The sequence below is a fragment of the Chlorocebus sabaeus genome, chromosome 7 (genome assembly GCF_047675955.1).
Source record: "Chlorocebus sabaeus isolate Y175 chromosome 7, mChlSab1.0.hap1, whole genome shotgun sequence".
In the NCBI taxonomy this organism is placed as follows: Eukaryota; Metazoa; Chordata; class Mammalia; order Primates; family Cercopithecidae; genus Chlorocebus; species Chlorocebus sabaeus.
In genome coordinates this window covers 61,599,213-61,618,102 of record NC_132910.1, presented here as the reverse complement: position 1 = coordinate 61,618,102, position 18,890 = coordinate 61,599,213, and the positions used below count along the sequence as shown (strand labels likewise).

General features: G+C 38.0%; 1 protein-coding gene across 2 annotated transcripts in view; it reads left to right on the top strand.

The window, feature by feature from the left end:
* ELOVL6 (ELOVL fatty acid elongase 6) overlaps nt 1-18,890 on the top strand; it is a 149,559-nt gene that overhangs the window by 81,800 nt on the left and 48,869 nt on the right. For both annotated transcript variants that reach the window (XM_073017540.1, XM_007999543.3), the window contains exon 3: nt 14,932-15,063. In XM_073017540.1, the coding sequence (XP_072873641.1) occupies nt 14,932-15,063 (132 nt within the window). The remainder of the gene's footprint in view (nt 1-14,931; nt 15,064-18,890) is intronic.

Sequence of the window (18,890 nt, the reverse complement as noted above, 5' to 3'; positions counted from 1 at the left end):
AGCATTTTGGACATCTTAGAGATGACGCCAAATCTGTTAAAATTCCTACAGTCTGTAGAGCCTAGAATCTACCATATAATATTAATGCCATTCATGTTTAAATAAACAAGATAATTGACTAATAGTGAAGATTATATGCTACATAACGACCTTGACTTCATATAATTTAATGTTTACATTTCCTTTTATATAGTCTTGCACACTTGTGTCCTCAACAGTTTTTCTATATCAGATTTTAGGATTCTGAAGCAAAGGGCCATTGTCCTTTTGGACAGCTGGAAATACAGAATAAGTGAGTCTAAGTGGGAAGACACAAAGACAAAACAACCGTGTAGTATGCCTAAGCTCTTACAGCATGTCCTGCCATTGAGCAGTCAAGGGTTACGGCTGCCAGTATACAGCAAAGTAGGCAAACACTAGATGGAAAATACTCCAGCCGGGTCGGGCAGTGGGGGAGGAGGGGAATAGAGCAAGACTCTGTTTCAAAAACAAAGAAAAGAACCAGTGAGACGTGTAACATTCCTGGTATACAAGGTAGTGGTTGAATCCCAAGTGCTCAGAACACGTGGAACAGTACCTAGAATATAGTAAGTGCACAGTTTTTAAAAAGTAATTACTATTTTGACCAAACCGAAACACATTTTAATTTCATGGCCTGGAACAATGCATAGTAGTTTGAAGTCAGGACCCAACTGTTTGTCTATAATGGAGCATCAAGTTCCCATAGGAGAGCTATGTGAAGAGCTGCAACCCATGGATATTCGGTAATACTTTTAAACTGTTGTTATCACACTCAGACATCTAGAATTCCTCAAATTGATCAAAAAAGGCCTTAGGCTCAAGAAGTATCTTGAGTAAATACTTGCCAAATCTATTTTTTTACTTATTTTTTTTCTTTTGGTAGGAAACCTTTCTGTGTAAACATAGCCAAATATTGTTACTCTCAAATCTTGGTGGTTAGTAAATCAGTCTTGACAAACAAGCAAAGTAGAAAAAAGACAAGAAAAGCAAAGGCTCGGGTTTACTACCCAGAGCAATTGCTACCTATCCACACGGTGTGTGCATGCCAGCATGAGCAATCTGAAGAACGCATTTCCCCATAATGCATTCTCAAAGGGCATGCTTTGGGAATAGGGGAAGACAAATTAACCTGACTTTCAAAGGAATGTTGAGTCACACACACACTTTTCTCTCCCTAAGCATGTTTCCTTCTTTTTGATACTGAAGAAGAGGATGCTGTAGGCATTGTGATTTTGAGAATCTCCTTTCTGGGAATCCATGCTTGATAAATCCCAGCCATACTATAGTCACATTCAGCAATTCACCTGACATGCAAATAAAGGAGAAATTATTCTTCTGTCTCACAACCTGGCAGTAGAGAGAAACTTGTAATAATAAAATAAAGTTCCCTTTCACTTTATGAAGAAATGGGAGCTATGGACTTAATTTTCTTGTTTTCTGAGGGATCTTGAGATTTTTTTTTTCATTAAGATTTTTCCCCAAAAGGTCTTATTTCCTCTCTTTTTTTTGGCTTTCAACCTGTGAAGGGGCAAAGAAAAAAAAAAGTGAAAGTCTTTGTGGGGAATGATGTAAAAAGATACATAGATAAAAGTCTTCTAAGCTATAAAGGACTCCTAAACCAGCTCCGGACACTATCTGACCAGTTTTACTCTGCTTCCCACTGTAGAAACTGATGACAGGCACAAGCAGGAGCGCAGCTTCCTGTTGAACTGGTTTAGCTTTGTGCACAATCCTCAGAGGAGAATTAGTGACTCGCAGCATGTTAATTAGGGGAGCAAAGGCCTGTGAGTAGCTAATAAAGATGATTAATATTTTGTTAGAAGATTTAGAAAACAGTGCAATTCTTTTGTCCATCTCAATTGATATACTTTATCATGTGATACCACCTTTTTTTTTTTCTTTTTTTTTTTCTTTTGAGATGGAGACTCATTCTGTCACCAGGCTAGAGTGCATTGGTGCAATCTCAGCTCACTGCAACCTCTACCAGTAGGGTTCAAGTGATTCACCTGCCTCGGCCTCCCAAAGTGCTGGGATTTCAGGCGTGACCCACTGCACTCGGCCAGTACCACCTATTTTATTACAATTCCAATACTTCTGAAAATAGAGCTATTGCTACTCTTAATTTTTATTAATTTTAATTAATTACTTTGAAATTTCCTCTGTGGCCCAGGCTGGAGGACAGTGGCATGATCACAGCTTACGGCAACCTCTGCCACCTTCCAGGCTAAAGCCATTCACCTACCTCTGTCTCTTGAGTGGCTGGGACTACAGACACCCACCACCACGCCTGGCTAATTTTTACTGTAGAGAAGGGGTTTGGTTGCCCAGGCTGGTCTCAAACTCCTGAGCTCAAGCAATCTGCCCACCACAACCTTTCAAAATGTTGGGATTACAGACGTAAGCCATTGCGTCTGGCCTACTCTCAATTTTTTTAAAGTGTACGTCATAGAAAACTTTGGTGATATCAAATTTTCAGACTGAATATGAGAGTATCCCCATGTTCATTGTAGCATTATTCTCAGCAGCCAACATATGGAATCAACCTAGGTGTCTGTAAACAGATGAATGGATAAAGAAATTGTGATATAATGGAATTTTATTTCGCATTAAAAAAGAGATTCTATCATTTGTGACTACATGGATAAACCTGGAAGATATCCTAAGTGAAGTAAGCCAGGCATAAAAAGAAATGTTATTGTGTGATTTCATTTATATGTGGAATCTAAAAAAGTTGAAAATGTAGAAACAGAGTAGAAGAGTGGTAACATTGTCCCATCCTGGGTGAAGTTAACATTGGTTATCATGGAATTATCTTACAAAAGTGGTTAACAGAGATGACGGGAATAACTAAAATTCTACTTCAAGAAGAATTTGAACTCTGTGTGGAGTTAGGGGGGTGGTGTCTTGGCAGTTACCATGAAGTCTGGTTCTATTCATATAAGATTACTGGTCAGGCACGGTGGCTCACGCCTGTAATCCCAGCACTCTGGGAGGCCGAGGCGGGTGGATCACTTGAGGTCAGGAGTTTGAGACCAGCTTGGCCAAAATGGTGAAGCCCTGTGTCCACCAAAAATACAAAACTAGCCGGGCATGGTGGTGTGTTCCTATAGTCCCTGCTACTTGGGAGGCTAAGGCAGGAGAATCACTTGAACCCAGGAGGCGGAGGTTGCTGAGATCTCACCACTGCACTCCAGCCTGGGCGACAGAGTGAGAGTTTGTCTCAAAAAGAAAAAAAAAAATTATTCCTTTTTCTCCTCTCTGGAGATACATTTTTAAATGCATTTCTAGATGAGCTTCATGCAGGAGAGGCACTGAAGCAGATGAAGATTTGTAAGAATTGAATCTACCAGCCTTTAGGATGCAGCTGGACATGGCCCATGGTAGTCAGAAGTGAACCTAATTCTAGAACAGTGAAGAGAGTAATATACTGACTCACTGGTTGTTATTTTGTTTTCAGTTTTAAATTGAACTCTTCACTTGAAACAAGAAGCTTGCTTTATTTACTCTGTGCTTGGAATCAATTTGAAGCAATTTAGCCTGAGCGTGTCTGAGGCATAAGTGGTATCACCGCAGTCAGTGAACATATTTTTGAAGCAGTTTTGCCTATACTCTCTTGAGTTTTCCAGTTTCTCTTTTCTTAATTTCTGTCTCCATATTTCTTTTGTTCAGGATCCTCAACCTTAGCACTATTGGCTTTTTTGGGGGCTGGATAATCTTTGGTTGTAGAGGGCTGTCATGTGGCATCCAGGGCCTCTACACACCACCTGCCAGTAGCCAACTCCCTTCCACTTGTAAAGACCAAAAGTGTCTTCAGATATTTCAAAATATCCTCTGAAGGGCAAAATCATCCCCCTCTGTGAGAACCTGTGGTGGAGGGCAAAAGAGAAGAGGCCCACAGATTGAATTCTGGGGATCTTTGGAGTTTGTGGATTGAGGAGATGAAGGGAAAGCAGCAAAGGAAAATGAAAAAGAATAGATGGTGAAGTTGGAGAAGAGGCAAGAGAAAATAGTGAGAAAGGAAGGAAGTGAAGGAAGCATTGCAGAAAAGGAGTCACCATCTGTGTCAAATGCTGCTACTAGCAGGCCATCTGGGTGGAAGACTGATACTTCACCATTGCGACGTAGAAACCTATCTTTACAGACATAACCCCAAAAAGAGGAAGGATAAAACAACTGCATTGCCACAAACAGGAAAACATACTTGAAGTAGCCTGCAGTACATATTTTAAGATTGGGATTAAGAGAATGGTTACAAACCAAGTAACTTCTGTTGTTGCAAAGGAGTGTTCAGAGATGGCAATTTAGAACTGTGGACAGTCAGAATAAATCGAATACATATTAGTAATTTTAGTAAATTGTGTATTATACTAGAAATTGTGAACACAGGTACCTGGTTCATTGTAAAGGATACAGTAAGTCATGCGCTACTAATAAGAGTTCAGGTGCTATTTGTGAGTCACATGTTAATGAGTTGCTTAAAGACAATCTCCGTAACTGTGACTCTCGCCCTTTGGATTCTAAAATGCTTTCTTGAGGGGAAGAACCTGGCTTTGGAGATGGCAAACCAGGAACAGACATGAAACATTTGCATCTGTAGGGGTCTCCTATGCGTTTTAGTACAAGAATGGCTTTAGATCTTACGACTTAGTTTAATCCATGTGGTAAACAGAATAACAGTCCCTCAAAAATGTGCACATCTTAATCCCCGGTACCTGTGAATATGTTACTTTATATAGCAAAGGACCTATGCCGATGCAATTAGTTTGAGGAATTTGAGATGGTGAGATTATTCCAGAATATCTTTGGGTAGGGGACATCTAACCACATGGGTTGTTAAAATTGAAGCTTCTAGGCTGTGGCCATGGATTGTCTGGTGGGCCCAATGTATTCACAGGGTTCTTACCAGGGAGTCGGGGAGATCAGAGTCAGATAAAGTGACGTGACCATGGAAACAGCTTGGTATGATGCATTTTGAAGATGGAGGAGGCGGCGGCCATAAGCCAAGGAATGTCAAGTGGCCTCTAGATGTTGGAAAAGGCAAGGAAATGGATTCTGCCATAGAGCCTCTAGAAGAAATGCAGCACTGGTGACTCTTTGATTTTAGCTCCATAAGACTCATTTCAGATTTCTAACATCCAGAACTCTAAAATAATACATTCGTGTTGTTAGAAGTCATTCAGTTTGTGAGAATCTGTTGTAGCTGTCCTCATTATCGGAGTTCTCAAAGCTAGTGTCTGCAGACTTTATCCTCTTATGTCACTGAATGAGAGTTCAGATTTTGAAGGAGCAGTATGAAAGCCCCAATCACAATGTTGCCATATTATTTTTGGAAGTTTTTTTTGTAGAGACAGGTTCTCACCATATTACCCAGGCTGGCCTTGGATTCCTGGCCTCAAGCCATCTTCCCACCGAGGCCTCCTGAATTGCTGGGATTACAGGCATGAGCCATCATGCTTGGCCCTATATTATTAAGAACAAAATGAAATTCAGAATTCTTGGGCAATCGGGTGATAATCTCATAAGTAAAAACAATGTTTAAGTCATTTTCACTCATTACTAAAAATATATTTCTTCTGATTACTGCTAGTTTTCTCAAGCTTAATTTCTTATGTACATTTAATTTTGCTGACAAAATCAATTTATGAACTAACCATGAGATCGTCATCACTGCTGAGATATTTTCTCTAGTCCGGAAATAGTATTTGGGGTATATTTTCTTATTGCTTCCCCAGTTTCTTTTCAAAATTTATATTGAGGGAATCACTAGTGACAAGAGTATATTTATTTATCCAATAGTTAACATGAAAACATGCCATGTTTTCCCCTTCATTTTATTTTCTAGCTTTTGGAATTTTCAGTTGTCTGTGAGGTGATTCGTGGAAATGAAAACCCTATATAAATATTAAGGTAGTGGTAACCTGCAACAGAAATGGATTCTCCTTCGATATAAATGTCAGTCCTTGAGTACAGAGAAAGTGCTCACAAACATGAATATGTTTATGTTTGTTTATATAATTGTGCAAGCTGTTATTTTTCTTGGTTTTGATTTAAATCTAGGAAAATTTTCAGTTTGAATTGGACTTAATCTTATAAACCTGAAATCCGGTTTTCCATGCATTGTGAATAATCATCTCCTTTTGACAGTGTTTTTTCACTTGTAGTTTTAGCCTCCAGCTCTCAGATAGGTCTTTAGGATAAAGACAACCAGGAAACAGATTTTTATATTAAACTCTAAGTGTAGCCTGTTTGTTTGAAAAGGCGCTGGTCATCCATAGAGGAAAGATGAGTGGCTTTCAGCATTTGGGTCAGTTTTTAAAGAAGCCCAGCTGTACTATATGATCAGGAACTAATGACCTCAAGGTTCCAGTCATTATTTCTACATTTAGTAGAAATTAGAGGACCATCAGCCAGGGATTTTTTAGCAAGGAATTCTTAAGTTGAAAAGTTTAGACTAGATCTCTAAGGTCTATTCCAATCTTGAGATTCTGTATGTCTATGGTCATTAGGTCACTGGACTGGAAAAGAAGATATTAAAAAAAAAAAATGCCTACAGCTTTGACTGACATAGTCCATAACTGTACTTGTGTAACTTCAGGCCCAAGAAAATTTTATATTTAGGAAAATAAATGACTGATGCTTCATTTATATTATAGATTTTTAAGGCTATAAGAGATAAAGTTTAGTTTGGTGACAGGAGAGTCACTCAACTACTCTTATTTAATAGGAGGCATTTCAGAATTATAGTACACTTTTTATATTACCATTATTGTTACATGTTTTTTCATTTTCAAGAGATGGGGTCTTATGTTGCTCAGGCTGGATTCGATCTCTCAAGCTCAAGAGCCTCTCCCACCTCAGTCTCCTGAGTAGCTGGGACTACAGGCGGATGCCATTAGGCCTGGCTCATCATTGTTATATTTTGAAATAACTTAACAAGTGAACATTGCCTCATTGGAAATTCATATGATACCTTTTTCTTAAAATGAAGAGTATTTGATCAAGAAAACTGGTGCAATGAAATTGAATTGCTGCTAAAACCACCTTCTGAATTCTATTTCTACATGCTGCCTCTCTTATTCAGAAATTACTGTTTTAAATGGCCACGAGAGTTTTATGTTTTACTATGACTAGATTGTTACTGGAAATTCTCACCTGTAACAATACTCTCAAACAAAACAAACTAGAAATTACTTTTTCATCATAGAGATCATTTTTAGTTTGCTTTCAATTGGGGATGGGAGATTTGTCTAAATAAGACCACTGACTTTTTTGGTTTTGGCTTTTTTTTTTTTTTTTTTTTTGAGACAGGGTCTCACTCTGTTGCCCAGGCTAGAGTGCAGTGGGGCAATCATGCTCACTGCAGCTGCAACCTCCCAGGCACAAACAGTCCTCCCACCCCAGTCTCCCAAGTAGCTGGGACTACAGGCACGCACCACCACCCAGACTAATTTTTAATTTTTTTGTAGAGATGGGGTCTCAGTGTGTTACCCAGGCTGGTCTTGAACTCCTGGGACAAGTAATACTCCTGCCTTGCCCTCCCAAAGTGTTGGGATTATAGGCGTGAGCCACCATGCCCAGTCACTGATATGTTTTCTGCCAGGTTTTGATTTGGGGGTGATGGCAAGCTTTACTCTAAGGAGATAAAAAACTGAATGGATTTTAATTCTTTTGTTTTTGTTTTTGAGATGGAGTCTTGCTTTGTTGCCCAGGCTGGAGTGCAATGGTGTGATCTCGGCCCACTGCCACCTCTGCCTCCCAGGTTCAAGAGATTCTTCTGCCTTAGGCTCCTGAATAGCTGGGATTACAAGCATGTACCACTACACCCAGCTAATTTTTTGTATTTTTAGTAGAGAGGGGGTTTCACCATGTTGTCCAGGCTGGTCTTGAACTCCTGACCTCAAGTGATCCACCCTCCTCAGTCTCACGAAGTGTTGGGATTACAGGCATGAGCCACCATACTCGGCCCGAATTTTAATTCTTTGTTTGATTTTGCTAACTAGAGTAGCAGGGACAGTCTACAGTCTTTGGTTCTAACTTCAATACTGATTTTTTCTGATCAGTTCTATAGAGCCTTATCTACTGAAACAAAAAATATTCTTGTACCTAAGATGCAATGCTTTAGGATTGAAACTGACAATTTTTTGAGCCGCAAACATCAACTCTACTGAAATAATGCTGTGATTAGCCTAGCAGTTTGCTATCTTTTACTATGAACAGGAGCATATTCATTCCTAAAGGTGATCCCATCTGATGATTCCTGTGAAGAGTCGCAGTTCACACACACACTTCAGTGCACTGATCGAGAGATCCGGAATTCAACTTTTGCCACATCTGCCCTCTGGGGTACAAATAATGCATACCAAGTTTCTCTGTGAACATCTTTTTAAATTCTGTCTTCCTTCCCAGCTCAAAGACTTTCAGTGCCCTTCATGACTTCATCCAGCAGTTCTCTATCCATTTTTCTGGGGGCACAAGTTATTACTTCCCCATCTCTCACCCATGGGACATGATGGGATATGTGTCATTTAGTTTATTGTTTATTTAAGAAGAAAAAGAAAGAAAAATTAAGCCATGCATTTCAGTCCTGTACTTTAATTATTAGTAACAAACTACTGGGCACATGCCTCACAACTTACTGCAAACTTGAGGTGCAGATATAGCCTGAACTCTGCTGCAGTTTTCAGAGCGTCACACAGCCCAACTTTAGCCTGCATCTCCCAACAAGCTTTCTGCCATACCCAACCCACAGCATCTAGTATGACAGACTCCCGGTTTAGCTCACACCTAACTCCACTGCCTATTGCTACTTGCCCTTTGCCCATCCATCCAAAGCCTTCAGGGTCCACTCTTAAATCTTCCACAGCATTTTCTCATGACAATAATCTCCTTCCTTAGCTCTTTATCAAACATAATCTGTAACACACATTTGCTGCTGACCCCCCATGTAACCATGTGTTATCATGTAAATTTTTCTAACTAGATTAGCAGAGGCAGAATTTACTCTCATATAAGGATCCTTTTTTCATTCAATGTCATACTAACCATACTGCAAAGGAATACAATAAGTTTATTATATTTTCTTGGCCATGGCTTAAACTTAACAGAAGGAAAAAAAACCTAAAAGGTTTATTGAATTTTGAATGGATGGGTGGATATCAACATTTTCATCAGCTACTAAAAAAAAAAAGGAATTCTAAGGAAACAAAGGGAATTGATATCCTGTCAATTTAAGTATTAAAGATTCTTTTTAGATGTGCAGGTTTTTGTTTTAACATTTTGAAAGTATTTTCTCCCCCAAAATCTTATTTCCAGTTGTAATACAAAAACAGAATGCACCAAGATTTTTAAAAAGGTGACAGGGAGGAAAAAGATAAGTTTATAGACGTATACAAGGAATTTCTATGTCCACTCTGCTTCTAAGAGGGGTACACTTTCCTGGAAAGGGATGTGTAGCCATGTTATTGAATCTGGTGTACTAAATGTAACTCTACTTTGATTATGGCCTACTTCAAGGATAGAAAAACTAAAAACTAGTTTTCACACCTTTAAAAAAAATAGATAAGGAAAACCTGTGATCTCTGAATTAGTATCTGGAGGGTGAGGCAAAAAGGGAAAGAAGTGCTTACAACTCAAAGCAGCTTAGACATCATACCTTATTTGGTTTCCTTGGTCATACACAACAGAGTGGAATAAGAATAAGGAACCCTTTACCTTAGTTATGGCTTTGTCTTGCAATTATAAAGCCACTTTTTCTTTATATCAATTATGGGCATATTTTCATGATTATTCACAAAATTATTGTTTGTCAGAATTTCTGGGCATATAGTTAATTTCCTTATGAATAAAACCTCCTGGCCAGGAGTGGTGGCTTACATCTGTAATCCCAGCTCTTTGGGAGACTGAGGCAGGAGGATTGCTTCAGTCCAGGAGTTGGGGACCAGTCTGGCCAACATACTGGGACCCCATCTCTGCAAAAAAATTAAAAGAATTAGGCACACCTGTAGTGCCAGCTACCCAGGAGGCTGAAGTGGGAAGATGGCTTGAGCCCAGGAGGTTGAGGCTGCAGTGAGCCATGATCACACCACTACACTCCAGCCTAGACGACAGAATGAGATCTTGCCTCAAAAGAAAAAAAAAAAGAAAAAACTGCTGAAAATTTTCCATTTTTTTAATGTAAAGAAATGCCTATATGAAGTCTTGCAGAATCCTTAAGAATGTGACAGAATTCAGCCCTGGGTAGGACTTTAAGAAACCTCAGGATCCCTCTCAAGATAATCTTATTTCAATATTCTTATCAAATTACAACCACCATAGACATACATTAAATGTCATATATTGGCAAAAAGTAGTGTTATTTCCTCTAGTCTCTGGGTCCCTACTTTATTTGTATCCTTAAAATCACTTTCAGAACCATACGTTGTTTCCTGACTTGAGTCAGCAACTCAACTACAAGAGGACTCTTAAAAGAGGAGGGGGGGGGTGCACCAGTTGGCATTCTGTCTCAGCGTCAGACTCTTCACCTTAGAACGTGAAAACTTTTTCTGCACTAGGTAGATAGGTATCAGCTGAACTGGGCAGTGCCCTTTTCTTTTTTCCCTCACTGCTTTTTACTTTCCCAGCTCCTTGTACCTCACATGTGTACAACAGTCATAATGAAGACCATGTAGATACGACATGAAAGAGCCAGGAGGGAGCTCAGGTCAGCTTCCCAAGCTGTTCATTAGCAATTATCCTATGTTGAAATACTGCCCACATAAACATTTCTTCATTAGCAAATAAACTAGTTTGACTCTTGGGGTACAGAAATTTTGATGTGAATGCTAAGGAGACTCAAGCTAAGCACTGGTTTCAGTGACATCCCATGAGTTTAAAAAAACATATTTCAATTTATGCATGCTGTTTCAGAAATGTTAATGGGTAGAGCAATAAATACAAATCATAAGTGAGAACTTGCTCAGCTACTCTGGTAAGAATCAAAAAAGCATGTCCTAGGATGTTTTAGAACAAGACAGTATGATAGAGAAATTCAGATTTCTAAGGATAAATCCACTATTCATTTTTATTAATTATGGAATAATTTCCATTGTTCATCTTGATGACAGAAATAGAAGGGTAAAAAGGATAAATATAAGCTTGACAGAATTAAAGCACATCAGTATTTCGTTTGGGTTGTCTTTATTTGGTTGGTCACCTGGTAATCATAACTCCCAAATCACCATGCTGAAAAGTACTTATTAAGTACCTATAATTACGGGTTGTGCTATATGATGCACATTTAAAATTTATTAAACGAGAAGAGTCCATGCTATCTCAAAATGACTAATTATCTGATAATAAAACAGTATAGTGTTACCATTATACCCAAGTATGGAGGCCTGCCAGTATACGAAGTATTACCACTGAACCATTAGGAAAGCAATCTATCCACATTAAAAACTACGTGGGCTAGTGGCAAACCATTATTCATCTTGAATATAGTTGAACTTTACTGGAGAGATGCCAGAAAGGAAAGGCAATTTTAATTCACTAAAATTGCTCTGTTCATTAAAGAAAATCTTACCTTCTTCTAAGCAGTATGGATACATTCAACCATAAATAACTCAGTTAAAGAGGTAAGTGTTAATGCTTCCTTAGGCAACTCCCACTTGTAGCAGATGCTTAGGTTTAATTCTAAACTAACCCAAAGGATTTGAATTTCACCACAGTAAAAGATTTCTGTGCACGCAATGAACAACTTACTTTGATCACAGCACTTAAACCGATTCCCGTTAACTACCTGTAACCCAGATATAGCTTATACAGTTATTTTGTGTTTACCTACCTGCTTGACCACAGCCATGACAATGTTGGATAGTCTTGAGCAGTGCACAGTGTGCAGCTGTGTGACTGTGAGTGACTACTGTTGTCAGGTTCCCTATTCTCTCTTCTGTTGGAGGAGGAAATTGGGCTCCACCTCTAAGGTTCCTTGCAATTATCAAGTTCTATGATTCTGTACTGACTGACTTCATTGCCTTAGCTGTTGAATTGCTTTGTAGAGAGCTCTAAAAATTATGTGGAAAAGTGAATGGTCCTTGCTGGGATGTGAGCAGTGCATTAGGACTAATTCTCATTTTAGAAGTGAGGAAATTAGAGAAAAAATACATAGGGAAGATTTTTTATTCTTTTCTTGGTTCTTGAGGCATTACTTTTCCCTTTATGGCTAGAATGATAGGATTGTATGGAGACAATCATTTAACTTGGTTTATGATTGCAAGTAATGTAGTTAATACAGCAAAAATCAGAATCTCAAGTATGTTGAATGGGTAAGATAAATAATAATTTTAAGGAAATGTCTTCAGTGGTATATGTATAATTAATTTCTGTTCTCAAAGAAGCAAAGAGGGTTTGGATGAAAGTTTCCCAGGCTCAGAAAATATGACAGTAGAAACATGAAGATAGGAAATTCTTCATCTTTTCACAGTTACACAATGTTCTACACATTATGCAATGATTATGTAATTCAACAGGAGAGCTTAAGGAATTTTTACAGCTCATAAGATAACACATCATGTACCCCTTTTTCTTCTGAAAGTTTACCACAAGAACAGGAAAATCTAGGCCTACTTTACCTCTAAGCCTGTTTATCTATGAAATAAAGATAATACTTTACCTGCACCATGAGTATTAAATGGTAAAGCTTTTTGGCATCATGTCTACCCATAGGAATCACTCTATAAATCATTATATGTGATTATTGTCACTTATTACCTTTATAAATTAGAAAAAAGTATATACTTTTTCATATTACTATCGCCTACTTGGCAGAACTTTATTTTTCTTTAGTCTTTGCTTATATGTGCATAAACAGAAATGGTGATTGTGACTCTTAAGTAATTTAATTCCATGCCCTTGCAATTTCCACAGGAGAAATAAAGCAATATATATATAATTTATGGCCAAAAGTACTTTCCTCCTGAAATGTCCAATAAAGTTTCCACAAAATTGTCTCACTTTTCCACTGTTCATTGAAGTATAGAAATAATCAATGTCTTTCTGGGGGAAGAAAATGTATCATAGTATTTTTCTGAATATTTGACTCTTTAATTATTACAGGGAAAGTACAACTTTGTGTTTACTGCCTGTTTACTGTACACACATGCCTAATTATTTTCCCCATCAGAAAATTTGATAGGACAAGACCATGTTCATTCAACAGATATTTATTAAGCACCTACTGTGTTCCAGGTCTTGTGTGACCAAGAGAAGAGTCTGTAAACCTCAGTGAAAGTGATTTATTCAACTTTTACTTCTGCGTTGATTTCTGGAATCATTGCATTATTTGGTATTCACTAAGTAGGTCACTTGCATTCATTTACATAGGAATGCTGCTTTGTGTAAATAGCAAGGTCCCTTATGAGTCAGCATTACATGTCAGCATGAAGGGAGAAAACATGAAGCATTTTACACATAATACTCTTTAGGTGAACACATTTTGCTTTTGATATGTTTTGTAACTTACTTCTCAACCCTTTCCTTATTGATCTAATTGAATGGGGAAGACCCATTTTAAGAGAAACATTGCTTTCTTAGGAAACATGCTCAACTGTTTAAATTATTTATAAGGTTTCTATTGCTTTCTGTCAAATCATAGTTGTATTATAGAAGTTTGTTGATTTTTGCTTTTGAATTTATTTTTTGGCATTATCAGTATTGTTGTCAGAGGCATTTGAACTAGAGTGACTTTATCTTGAATAGGGGCTAAGTAAAATGAGTCTGAGACCTACTGGGCTGCATTCCCAGGAGGTTAGGAATTCTTAGTCACAGGATAATATAGAAGGTTGGCACAAGATCACAAGATCACAAAGACCCTGCTGATAAAACAGGATATGGTTAAGCAGCTGGCCAAAACTCACCAAACCAAGAGGGTAACAAAAGTGACCTCTGATCATCCTCACTGCTTATTATATGCTAATTATAATGCATTAGCATGCTAAAAGACACTCCCATCAACACCATGACAATTTACAAATGCCATGGTAGAGTATACAGTCTAAAAATGGAAGGAACCCTCAGTTCTCTTCCTGGGGAAATCTCCGCCCCTTTCCCCAGCACACTCATGAATAATCCACCCCTTGTTTAGCATGTAATTTAAAAACCCATAAAAATAGCCAGCCAGCAGTCCTCAGGGCTGCTCTGCCTATGGAGTAACCATTCTTTCATTCTTTTGCCTTTTTGAGAGGGAGTCTCAAAAATCGCGGCTCATTGCAACCTCTGCCTTCTGGGTTCAAACGATTCTCCAGCCTCAATCTCCCAAGTAGCTAAGATAACAGGTGCCCACCACCATGCCTGGCTACATTTTTTATTTTTAATAGAGAGGGAGTTTTACCATGTTGGCCAGTCTGGTCTCAAACTCCTGGCCTGAAGTGATCCACACACCTCGACCTTCCAAAGTGCTGGGATAACAGGTATGAGCCACCACGCCTACCCAAGATAAAATTTTAAATGTCTATCTTGTTCCAAGATACAACCATGTCACCAAATAATTCCAATAAAAATACTTTTTAAAAATTCATGTATGTATCTAAATTGGCTCAACAAACTCTAAAGAATAAAATTATTTCTCTCCGTGAAAAGGCTACTTTTTGTACTTCAATGCTATGTTATTGAAATTTCAGTCATAGAGCCTACAAAGGAAGTATGCCTATTCTGGCGTGATACTTAATATGTTGGTTAAACTGCTGGAAGACCTGATTTGTCAAGGGAGATTTCAATAGAACACCAGTTTGCCATGTGGACTAGACTCCCTCTTCAGTGAAGCAGGAATATTCTCAAGAATATTTTTTCAATGCTTAAAAAGAGGAGAACTGGTACAAAATTTGATGTTTCCTAATGACTAAAAATATCTTAAAGATTTTGTTTGCTTGTTTGCAGGAAGAAATCTTTCCTGTTTTCTGCTCTGTATGCTGCCTTTGTATTCGGTGGTCGGCACCTAATGAACAAACGAGCAAAGTTTGAACTGAGGAAGCCATTAGTGCTCTGGTCTCTGACCCTTGCAGTCTTCAGGTAGGTTTTTTTTTCATTTTTCTAATAAAATGTATCCATTTTATCACTTGCTGAAAGAATGCAATGATTGAGCATTTGATTTTAAATATTTTTGATTATTGAATATGAGGAGGACATAAAATAAAGTGTTCAGAAAGAAAGCCTTCACTGCAACCATTTGCCATGATGTACCCAATCTTGTATATTTCGAGAATTGTCAGGCCATCTCTTGTCCTGTCCAAATTGGCCATGCAGTAATCTGATTCATCTGTTAGGATGAGAAGCAGTACAGTAATTCATTAGTGTTATTGGCTAAATATAGATGAAAGGTTAAATGGGAAGGCACACAAGTAACCTGTTGAAGTCTATTGGAGAATAGGGTTCAAATACCCTGGGTGTGCTATTGCTAACACTTAATCAAAAGATGACACTTAGACATAGACCAGACACTGGACATCTGTGTCAGTATTGATAGACCAGAGAATGCTTTTGCTCTGCATCTTCAAAAGCACCCTCCACCCACATTCCCTGAACTGACTTGCAGGCATGTGCTTATGTAGCCAGCTCTAGCTTCATCAATGTGAAAGAACTCAACACAGACGCTGTCAGGACAAGGCCTGTTCTCTCCAGGGCATCTGTCAGCCGGTGTGCAGACTCATTCCTCCAGCTTTCAGGAGCATTTCCAGTCTTGTATTATTTTGTGATCTAGGCAATCACAAGACTAATTAGCACCCAGCTGGTGTCCAAGCAAGTGCCAGGATTTACCTAGAGTGCTAACAAAGGCACCTGTTCTGTTTGTGTTTTGCTTGTCAAAACCAGCAAGTTTATAACTAGGCTTGGGGAGGAACAGGAGGAGAGTAAATGTGCATATACTATGAAACACAAAACTATTCATTTTCATATTTATAAATACTCATTTGTATTTTTTCATATTGTATATTAACTGTTCTACTTCTAAGCAGAACTGGATGTTATCATTAAAGCTTCATTAGTCACTTAAAGCTTATTAAAAATGACTGAGCAGGAAGAGTATTTCCATTAAACTCTTATGATCTGTGCCTTTCCATAATGTTGGATCCCTCCATCTAAAACACTCACTTGCTCACCACTGCTGAATATACTTTTTATTTCAGTGCAATTTGTAAGGCCCTAAGTTTGAAGTACTCATGATTTGGATCTGTCACTAAAATCTCCTTCCAGTTCAGTCTGTATCAGGTCATGATTCTCTGTAATATAAAGAAGTCTTTTCATTTTTATTTACATTTAAGTTTGACAGATATGCCTCACCTAAAGTATTTTGATATTTGTGGGGAATTTATCTCTATCCTAATGAAGCCTTTCACCATTTTACTGATTTTTTCAATATTCCCTGAACCTTTATCCTTTGTTATTTTAAATTTTAACACTTGTAAGCAGAGGAAAAAAAGTACGACTCCCCTGCACCCCTTACCTTGATTAAACAATTGTCAACACTTGGCTGATTTTACTTCATTTAATCTTGCTCACCTTCTCATCCCCAAATTATTTGGAACTATTAATAATAGAGGCTGAAATAATTCTTATTGAAATCATACCATGGCTAAAGGTTAAGTACTCTTTAAAAACAAACAGTATTATGATCTCACCTAAATAAATAATTTGTTCTCATTAAATTTCAGATTTCTTTAGTTGTCTCATAAATGATTCCTATTTTACAGTTTATTTTTAAGAACCTGGATCAAAATGAGATCTTTACATTTCCATTAACTGATATCTTTTGACTTACAGATTTCCTCTCTTTTTCCTTATGATTCATCCTTTGAAGAAACCAGATAGTTTACCCCATAGAGTTTCCTCTGGCCTGGATTTTGCTTGATTCCATTTTTCTGTACCTTCTATTTCTTATAAGTTGTAGTTAGATCTAGAAGGTTTATTACATTCAGGTTTAATATTTGAAGAGGTTTTCTATAAGAAACAACTTGCCTTTATCAACTATTTGGTTATCTTGAAGTATATACAGTTATTATAGCAAAGATTAAGATAAATGCTCGATTGTCTATATTCATCAGGTTTTTTTTTTTTAAGTTAGCTAGCGTGTAAACAATAAGATTTGTTTTCTTAAGAATCATTATAAACTTATGGATGTGTACTTTTTTATATGCCAGTGATTTTGATACATGATTTTGATGTGTTTTAAGTCCACTGCTATTCCATTTGATGGTGATAGTTTGATTTTTTTTCTTTAATTACAAGGTATTCCAGGCCAGGCATGTTGTATATTTCTTGTCCAGAACTGGAATCAGCCATTTCTCCAAAGAGCCTGTATTAGATTGTTTTCATGCTGCTGATAAAAGACATACCCGAAACTGGGAAGAAAGAGAGGTTTAATTGGACTTACAGTTCCACATGACTGGGGAGACCTCACAATCATGGCGGGAGGCATAAGGCACTTCTTAACGTGGTAGAGGAAAGAGAAAATGAGGAAGAAGCAAAAGCGGAAACCCCTGATAAACCCGTGAGATCTCGAGAGACTTATTCACTATCATGAGACTAGCGTAGGAAAGACCGGCCCCTATGATTCAATTACCACCACCCCCCACCCCCCGCCCCCGGCTCGGTCCCTCCCACAATAGGTGGGAATTCTGGGAGATACAATTCAAGTTGAGATTTTGGTGGGGACCCAGCCAAACCATATCAGAGCCCTAATTCCTATGGTAGAGAGGAGATAATATTTAGAAACTACTATCTGGGTACTAAAGGTGGTTGTTGGTGCTGAGTAAGTTCTTGTATTTAAGTCTTTAAAGAAGCCAGAAGTGGAAATTTACTTATTGAGGTAGAATATACATATATAATCTATTATCTTTTCTTTTTTTGGAGACAAGATCTCACTCCGTCACCCAGGCTGAAATGCAGTGGCACAATCACAGCTCCCTACAACCTCAACCTCTCCAGCCTCAGGTGATCCTCCTACCTTAGCCTCCCATGTAGCTGGGACTACAGGCATGTACCACCACAGCCGGCTAGTTTCTATATTTTTTTGGTAGAGATGGAGTTTCACTATGTTGCCCAAGCTGGTCCCAAACAATCTTTACCATTCTTATGACTTAACTTTTATTTCTCCTTCCTCTCAGGCCAAAAATCCAAGTTCCCGATGTTGACCAGTAACTCTACATTTACTTTATCCTGCAATGCACATGCAGAAGTCAGTAGTGATACTTTATCCTTTTTAGACTGACAACTTATTGTGTTCTCTTTCATTTAATGGATTCTGTTATTTTTTTCAGAGCCACGTTTTAAAATTTAAAAATCCAGAACTATATAGAAAAATCCAAGTATCTACAGTCTAAGGTTTTAAACAATGGATCTAAATATTTTTAAGCCAGAATTTGGGAAACACTGATAATGGAATTCTATGCTTCTGTGTTTGGAAGAACATATTGAGATTTCTCTATGTTTAAAGAATGCTAGTCAACAGTGCATGGAAGTAAAAAGTCTGACTACAGAATGATATTTTTAATATAAAAATATAGAGATACTAGAAGAAAATAAACTCAATTTTTTACTTTTTTTGGGGGGGGAAAGCAGATAAGACATCTTATTTATTAAATTCCTATGATTTATTAGAAAATAAGACCAGACTGGGCAACATGGCAAAACCCCATCTCTACAAAAAGTACAAAAATTAGCCAAGCATGGTGTCGTGCACCTGTAGTCCCAGCTACCTGGGAGGCTGAGGTGGGAGGGTCACCTGAGCCTAGGGAGGCTGAGGCTGCATTGAGCCATTATAGCACCACTGCATTCAAACCTGGGTAGCAGAGCGACCCTGTCTCAAAAAATGAATGAATAAATGGATAAATAAAAAATTTCAG